This window comes from Triplophysa dalaica, chromosome 19, assembly GCF_015846415.1.
Source record: "Triplophysa dalaica isolate WHDGS20190420 chromosome 19, ASM1584641v1, whole genome shotgun sequence".
NCBI lineage: Eukaryota > Metazoa > Chordata > Actinopteri > Cypriniformes > Nemacheilidae > Triplophysa > Triplophysa dalaica.
Genome location: NC_079560.1, coordinates 8876806 through 8885689, shown reverse-complemented (window position 1 = coordinate 8885689; position 8884 = coordinate 8876806). Strand labels below are relative to the sequence as shown.

The window sequence follows — 8884 nt, the reverse complement described above, 5'->3', positions numbered from 1 at the left end:
CAATGAGTCATAAGTCATTTATCATTATATAATAACAAATATAGTTTGATGTGGTTTTAGGGCTTATATATTCCATGGTGTTCTGTTGGTTGTCATCTGCCATGATATCATCCCACCCACACAGACCATTAAAACCAATTAACGTTAATGAAATTACCGTATATCGATTAAATCTTCTAAATTCGGTCAACGCTGTCAACACAATCGTTTAAACAAAATGCAACCACATAACATTTATAACCGAGGTAAAAAAAAATCTTATTTTAATTATACATGTGAGATTTAAAACCGAAAAGTGAAACCGGAAGTGATTCTGAAACAGTGCTAACATGTATCGATGTGGTCTATGAAACTGTGGCAACTTCATTTCTCTCAGCTCAGAGTTTATTATTTAAAGATAAACTCGTGTTCGTTTATTAAATTAGTTGAAATGATTTTATTTGCTAAAAACTCTTGGGCAACTACGTCAGGTACATCACGAGCCAAAAACTTAGATCATAAATAATGTTTAGGTTGGTTACCATTAACAAAGGTTACGTACAGATTTCTTTGCAATGAAAAGGAGAAGTCTGCCATCTAGTTGACAACTTATGAAACATCAAAACTCAAATTTCACTCCAGCTGGACAAATCTACACCTCTGTGTGCTCGTTGTTAACGTAGCAAAGGGCTTCATTATGATGTGATAAAATAAACACATTCCACTTCCCTTTAGTGTTATATGTCGTATTACATGTTATATTAGGTGTCCACGGCATCAAGATGTAATTTAACCGGCTGCTGTCAGCTGTGGCAACTATATATAACATGACCCACAATCCAGTTCTTCATAAAGGTCTCTGACAACACTTGAGACATGCTTCACCCTTTAGGTAAGTCAAGCTGTTTGCTGTTAGCACAGTTTAGCCACCTGCTTACTTTAAGGTCTTTTAAAAACTGGTAATATTTGAATGAAACGTTTCAACAAATATAACATATTTATATGTTCTACTACATCATTTTATATATTAATTTGCATTTAAATACTGTAGGCAAATCCATTTGTTTTAATGCATAAAATTGGCCTACTATTCTCCTCGGTCAGATCCGCTGTGGCTCATGCGCACTGCTTCATATCATAATGGTATGTTCCTTTTATTTTCTCATTATTCATAAATTGCTTTGCCCTTATATTTTGTGCATTGTGCATTTCTCACATCTGAGATAAACTATGACTTTTGGTCTATAAGCTTTGGTCATTTCTAATCAGTTGAAGTTGTTCTGTCTTGGTATTCTTTTATGTTGTTCTACAGAGCCGATATAGAAGAACTGTTCCAAAGCTGCACAGGCATTGTGAGATCTGTTTCAGCCGTCGCTGCAAAGCCCCCATCGAGATCTCCGTGTCGTGCATGGTCGTAAACTGTCGCTTGCTCTGTGGTGCCTCCTTCCACATGTGTAAAGATGACGAACACTCCCTGCTGTGTCCCAACGTGAAGGTGCCTTGCCTCAATGCTAACTACGGCTGTCCTTTCACCATGTGTCGCTCAAGGTTGGCCAAACACTTGGAGGTGTGTCCTGCAAGCATCGTCTGCTGCTCGATGGAGTGGAACCGTTGGCCTGTTGAGAACCCTGACGCTCCTTTGTATAGTAACCTCCTTAAAGAGATCCGTGAGCAGGAGTCACTTGACCTCTCCATGGCACTGAGAGACCAGAAACATCTGTGCGCCAGGTTGAAAATGAGAAACTTCTTTCCTGAGTTGATGGAGGAACGAGAAGAGGAAACAAATCTGACGGAGAAGAAGGAGGAGGAGGAGGAGGAGGAGGAGGAAGAAGAGGAAGATGGAGACAACGCCGTTGACAAAGAGAAGTACAATCTGTTCGAAAAAATGTTCAGCAGGGAAAGAGGAGATTGCAAGCAGGCCGAGATAGATGCGTCCAAGACAAAAACATCACCAACAGGTTCCTCTGAAACAAAGCTGCAAGAAACATTAAAAGAAGCAGAAGAGGCAGAAAACACTTTTTATGACCTTTCCAAAACAGGAATGTCACCTTGGCAAGATGGCGTCCTAGAAAGACTCGGGCAGGAGTTAAAACCCAGTGAGTTCAACTTGTATATAGTGCACCACGGTCGCATGTTGATCTCCTTTGGTCAGATGGATGCTTGCACGCCCAGAGAGAGAGATTTTGTTTATGGGAACCTGGAGCCCATACCAGTCCAGACTTTACGCTCCTTCGCAGTCCCTACTAGTTACAGACAAAAACGCATTCAATTTAAAGACTCCACCACCAGGGTGATGACTGAGCACAAGTGTGTGGGAACATCTGATGTCAAAGCGTCTGAGGAAGATAGCCATGAAATGGATGAGATGTTTTCCACCTTACTTTGTTCCGCCGAGACTGAAATACGAGGCCACAAAATAAGTGAAACCGTCCCCACAGATGGACTTTACATTGACATCGCGACACAGACGTATAACTTTGCCACAACTTCCTTTAAGTACAGCGCATCCCTCGCTGAAGTTGCAGCAGACAGGGATTTGAAACTTTACGTTCAGCTTGATTCCGAAACTGTTACGCACAGACACAACAAATCGACATCAGCGTTCACATTTGTCTGTGGTCATTTCTTTAGAAGGGATGAGTTCGCCTCACATTTTAGGAATGTACATTCGGATATCCAGTCTTGTCTGAGCGGCTGGTTTGAGCAGAGATGCCCTTTGGCTTACCTTGGTTGCACATTCAGTCAGAGAAGACTCCAGCCGGGCACGCAAAGAGCCACAGTGCACTACAACCAAGATCTGAGCATCTTCACCCTCACACCTGAAGTTCCTACATGTTTGATGGATGCTTCACAGAACGCAGGTGCATTTAAGACACGTGTGAAATATGAAGATTCTCTCAGCAATCTTCCTTTTGAGGTGCTCTCCCACATTGCTGGTTTCCTGGATAGTTTTACGCTGTCTCAGCTTGCCTTGGTCTCACGATTGTTTAGGGATGTTTGTGCAACACATCTTCTGGATAGAGGAATGGTGACCTTGAAATGGCACAAAAAGTCATACTCTCACGGAGGAACCCGCTGGAAACCAACTATAGTAAGGGCACTTTTTAGTAGACAATTTAGGGGTGCATCATTTTAATCGTATTTATGTGAAAAGTATGAAATGACGGGTGCTTATGATCTATTAGAAAAGTTGAAATTTGATGTATTTGTCATCAAACCTGATTCTTTCTATGTAGAAAGTTATAATCATCTTAATACTTATAACCATCTTTTACTGTTAGTGCTACTAGTTTACATGCCATATAATTTGACACACATATGGTTCTAGCAATAGAATAGTACAGTTGCAAGAAAAAATGGCAGTAGGGTTCAATTCAATTCAAGTTTATTTATACAGCGCTTTTCGCAATGTGCATTACTCCAAAGCAGCTTTACAGGGGCAAACAGGAAAAACAGAAAAGGTGAAACACAGCACAGTGCATGGTGTTTATAGAACGAGCAAGATCATTCTAATAAATAATATCTAATTAATAAATAAATAAATCCAGTCTCCCTGTGAGCAAGCCAACACTGCCCTGCTGTGGCGAGGAACTCACACTCCATTGATTGATTAATGTAGAAAAAATGTTTGGGGTATCGGAATCGAAAGGCTAGGAATCAGATCGGAAACAAAAGGAATAGGAATCGGATACTTCAGATTAAAAGTTTGAATTCCTCTTATCAATTCCTGCGTGTGTATTTCAGAAAAGTACAAGCGCTGCGTGATCTGGTGATATCAAAAGCCCTTATGAAAATGAATAATATTTTTACCATAATGAGCACAGTTTAACTATAGTATTTGCATTAAAAATCACAGGAACCACAGATTAATATAAGTTTCATTATAGTTAGAACAGTTTCACCATGATGTAGTTCAGCTATGGTAATACAAATTGTAATAAATCAGAAAAATCATGGTTCTATGTATATATAAACACAAAATGGTGCTCATAAATATATACATATTTTGCAAACAAGTCAATAAAAAGGCTATATGACCATGCAGGTTGATATCTAAATGTTTAACTTCAAATGTGGAATCGAAATTGGGAATCGATAAAAATCAAAACCGATATCAGAATTGGAATCGATAAAATTCAATCGATTCCCAACTCTAAATGGCAGTAATACAATGTATTAAACTTTCACCATTTTTTTCAGAATTTAATTTCTCTACTGGTGTTTTTAATACATACAATATACGTTTTAATAGTATAAGCAGCTTTGCAAAAATGTAAAACTGTGAAATATAGATTTTATTATTTAATTGTTTTAAAGTTAAATTGGAGTTTAAAAATATATAGCTGAGGCTGATTATTACACATTAATGTTTTACTCAAAGAAATTTCACGTCAAAATTAAAAGATAAATTAAAGGTTACTTACCACTACGGTAAACTAAAGGTAGCACAAATATTTGCCAAATCTCATTATTAAATTGTGACAACAATTTCAGAAAGTAAAAATAATATATTTTTTCCCCTCTTTCTCAGGTCTGGGAGTTCAGTACTCTTTTCAGTGAAGTGGGTAGTTGGTGCATTGATGACACAGCATCAATGTCTGAGCATCTGAAACATTGTCCATTCTACCAAACTGAAATGAAAACCGAGCCATTTGCCCTGACCAGTATGTGTGCCACCAAAGGGGATGAGAGACACAGTTTGCTCACTTAATTTATGGGACGCAAATGATTTCGAGACTGTAACTTTGATGTCTTCTATTTGTTTTGGTTTTGATTTGAATGGCTGCAATTGTTTTATAGCTACTTTACATGTAACTGAATGCTGCCGTTATTTTGTGCTATGTAACTTTAAATTCCATTGCATGTGAAAAAAAACAGCATAGTCTCCTATTTAAATACATCTGCATAGCTGTCTGTCATGTTTTAATATAATGTTGTTACTTTAGTTTAGAAACTAAAACCAATGAGTAAAATAAAACAGTTTATTTGCACTTTATAGTTATGCAACATTTGCATGATCAGCAAACCCCAATTTGAAAACAGATATAGCAAAGGAAAATTTCAAATGATGTGTGTATCTAAACACTATCCTGTGCAATGCTGTGTTAGATCTTATGAATCACCTCTATATTAACAGTTTATTTATAAGAAAAACTGACCTCAAAACTGACCTCAATACAGACTGAAACATCTGAGTGGCTGAAGTTACAGCACACGTAACATGACTCTTGTATTTCAAAGCGAAGTTTATGAATGTCTGTCTATTTTTATCAAATGGGAGCGACAGTTATAGGTTAGTTACCTAAAGTCCACTATGCCAAACAGAACCCGGAGCTCACTGTGAACACACTATGGTAGGACGACTTTCATTTGCCTTTTCAGTGTTTGCCATGAAATGGATTTAAAACTTGCCAACCTCACAGTCTAAACCTTTATACAGTTAATAAAAACAATATGCGTTCAAATATAAATCTGTTTTGTTATTGCATTTCTGGGTATAGCCAAGAAGCAGAGCTTTTAGTTAGCTTTCAATATGTCTATATTTCTGTCATTTAGTTTTAAACACATGATGGAATTAGCAGTCAAAGCAGGGGGATTTACAGTACTAAAAATGTATAATCTGTTACCTTTCCAATAAATACATATGAATTGAAAAACGTTGATGCTGTTTGATCTGAACGGAATACAAAACAATTGATAAGTGCATTCAGGAAGTAAGTAAAATCTGAAGATTTTTGAAGAAAGTCATGTTTTTATTGTGTTATCATGTTTTTATTGTGTTTTATTGTGTTAGTTAGCTTTATGTTTTGAGTTATTATGCCTTAAATCAACAAACCAACTGCAGTTTGATTTATATTAATTGGAATACACAATAAAATACATGATTTTTGAGAATGTACATTTATTTTAGAAGTTGAACAATGCAAAGTGTAAGTCCATGTTGAGATTCCTATTTACAATATTCCATTTGTAAATTATACACATACACATTTATAAATTCTCTGACCATCTTTACATTCACAGGGCAAGCAAAGAACCCAAGCATCCACGCTTCATCGGCACTGCGAGAGCTGCCACAGCCGATGCTGCAAGACCCCGGTCGAGATTTCGGTCTCATGCGTGATCATCAGCTGCCGTGGCCTCTGCGGTGCCGTGTTCCACCTGTGCAAAGAAGAAGAACATATGCTTCTCTGCCCAAACGAGAGGGTTTCTTGTCTCAACGTTGAATACGGCTGCCCGTTCACCATGTGCCGCTCAAAGCTGGCTAAGCACCTGGAAGTGTGCCCTGCCAGTGTCATCTTCTGCTCTATGGAATGGAACCGTTGGCCCATCGAAGAAACCGAGACACCTGAGTTCTATCAAAACATTTTAAAGGAGAAGCACACTCAGGAACCTCTCGATCTGTCCTTGGCTCTGAGAGATCAGCAACATCTGTTTGAGTCTCTCAAAATGAAGATGATCTTTCCTGAACTTATTGAACCGGTGGCTGAAGATGTCATGGTGCTGGAGGGGGCCGTGGGAGGGGAACCGCTCCTGAATGGGGTCGAGGAATCATCTGTGTCTGCTGATGGTGCTTCAAATGTCGAGTGTCAAGAAGAAGGTCTGACTCAAGAGGAAAGAGAAGCATTGGCGATAAATCCTGACGTGGTTGATCTTGAAAGCTATAATGTTTGGGAGAAAATGTTCAGTATGGAATTGAGTGGTTGCAAACATACTATAAAAGCTTCAGGGCAGAATCTGACATCCACGGGTGGGAAGGGAATAAAACCACAGGCCAACCCAAGCAGGTTAGAAATCTTAAAGGAAGAGCCGCAGGTGCAAAACGAGAGTAACGGATACAAAGGGGATGAAGATAAATTCCTCACTGCCACGTCTCTTTTTGCATGCGACACAAGACCCAAAAATATTTTTTTATATAAATCTTTAGAGCCCATGAAAATTAAAGTGGTCCGCAGTTTCGAAGTCCCGATCAGTTTTAAAGAAAAACAAAACCGCATTCGTAACCCCTCCCATCACAAGAAGGTAAGCGTAAGCGTCGACACTTCCGACTTGGGTGTCGAAATCGACGACATGCCAAAATGGGATGAGGTTCAAGCAACTTTGCTGTGCTCTCTGGAGAAGGAATTACTGGGACACCTAATAGCTGAATCCATCTTCACAGATGCTCTTCTTGTGGATGTCGGAACACAGACATACGATTTTTACTCTGCCCCATTCAAACCAGAGACCTCACTGGAAGACCTCACTGCTGACCGACCCCTGAAACTTCACGTCCAGATTCAGACTGAAAGCGTCACTAGAAGACACAACAAATCTAGCTCAGTGTTCACGTACCTGTGCAATCACATATTCAGGCGAGATGAGTTCCCGTCGCACTTCAAGAACGTCCACTCGGACATCCAGAGTTGCATCAGCGGCTGGTTCGAACAGAGGTGCCCTCTCGCCTATCTTGGCTGCACTTTTATTCAAAGAAGGTTTCAACCCAGCTCTCATAGGGCGACAGTCTTCTACAATAAAGACCTTAGCACGTTCTGCCTCAGACCGGAGGTTTCTGATCGTTTATATGAAGGTGTGAAGACTGTGACTTTGGGAAGGAAGCGTGCGAGGAATACAGATGATCTGAGCAGGTTACCATTTGAAGTTCTGTTTCACATTGCTGGATTTCTTGACAGCTTTACTCTGTCCCAGTTGGCTCTGGTCTCTCAATTGATGAGGGAGTTGTGTGGCACCTTGCTTCATGAAAGAGGCATGGTCTCATTGAAGTGGGAAAAGAAGGTCTACTCTCATGGGGGTTGGTGCTGGAGGTCCAGGAAAAAGGTGAGTTAATAGAGCACTCAGAAATACAAATTCTGTCATCACACTCATGTCATTCAAAATCTGTATCTTGTGGAACACAAAATAAGATATTTTGACAAATGTCAAAATAATGTAAATAAGAAAGAAGGAAAGTCACACAGGTTTGAAATTACAGTCAGTAAATAATGAAAGAATGTTCTTTTCGAGGAAATATTGTATGCAGTCACAGCCCTTTTTTTAGTGCATATCTAAAAAATAAAAACTTTGCTTTATAGGTTTGGCAGTTTAGCAATCTCTTCTCCACAGTGAATGGCTGGTGTTTTGATCAAATCCCTCCGATCTCAGAACATCTAAAGGTTTGCGAACACTATAAAAAGGAGAGTAAAACAGAACCGGTTGCTTTAACTGGTGTCTTTGACTGTCAAGAGAAAGAAGAAAAAAAGAAACATAATCTGATCTCCATGTTCATCAAACCCAAATAGCATTGTACTATTTCAGACTTTGGTTGAACACATATTACATTTGTTGTGATGCAATCTTCTTGTAATGTGTTGCTTCTTTATATTTTGCATCCGTAACACTCTCAATGCAAGCAATCACAGTGTAGATTTATTGCATTTATGTTTCCTTAAATTGACTTTGTGTTGTAATGTATTTATAGAAATGTCTTCTTGATGAGAAAGCGTCTTTCTCAGGGTGTAAAAGTAAGCTGGTATGTGTCAGCTGTGTAATTCTGCTAAGGCCATAAAAAGTGATTTAAACATCTGGATGACTAAGATGCAACAGCTTGCCAAATGGCTAGTTTCTCCGATACTAAAAAATAAATTCTATATATGTCTTTGCTGCCTTAGATTTTTTTTAGATTTTTAAGTACAATCAACTTGGATTTACAAGTAATTTCAGCTTTTTTACATTACTGCAACACATCAAAATGTGTCAACCAATTTCAATGTTTTGTAAGTTTTATTAACTCACTACTGATTAAAATATAAACTAGTATGATGAAATGACCTGTAAAGCCAAGTTTATTAAGAATTTTTGAAGTAATTGAATTGTTTTTTTACATTTTATTGTGGTTTGTTGAGATTATATAACTCTAAAAGTATGA

At 38.5% G+C, this 8884-nt stretch overlaps 2 protein-coding genes across 3 annotated transcripts; both read left to right on the top strand.

The window, feature by feature from the left end:
* Nucleotides 1-562: 562 nt before the first annotated feature.
* Nucleotides 563-5423, top strand: fbxo40.2 (F-box protein 40, tandem duplicate 2). 2 transcript variants are annotated; one of them, XM_056731249.1, is made up of 4 exons: nucleotides 563-871; nucleotides 1084-1122; nucleotides 1292-3070; nucleotides 4511-5423. In XM_056731249.1, exons 2-4 carry the CDS (start codon nucleotides 1120-1122, stop codon nucleotides 4688-4690), a joined length of 1962 nt encoding a protein of 653 aa, XP_056587227.1. In that variant the 5' UTR covers nucleotides 563-871; nucleotides 1084-1119; the 3' UTR covers nucleotides 4691-5423. The 2 variants fall into 2 exon arrangements, with proteins under 2 accessions (XP_056587227.1, XP_056587226.1); XM_056731248.1 differs by having other exon boundaries at nucleotides 1031-1122.
* Nucleotides 5324-8532, top strand: fbxo40.1 (F-box protein 40, tandem duplicate 1). Its single transcript, XM_056731247.1, has 3 exons — nucleotides 5324-5333; nucleotides 6004-7797; nucleotides 8052-8532. The coding sequence occupies exons 1-3, from the start codon at nucleotides 5331-5333 to the stop codon at nucleotides 8256-8258; spliced, it is 2004 nt and encodes a 667-aa protein (XP_056587225.1). The 5' UTR covers nucleotides 5324-5330; the 3' UTR covers nucleotides 8259-8532.
* Nucleotides 8533-8884: the final 352 nt, after the last annotated feature.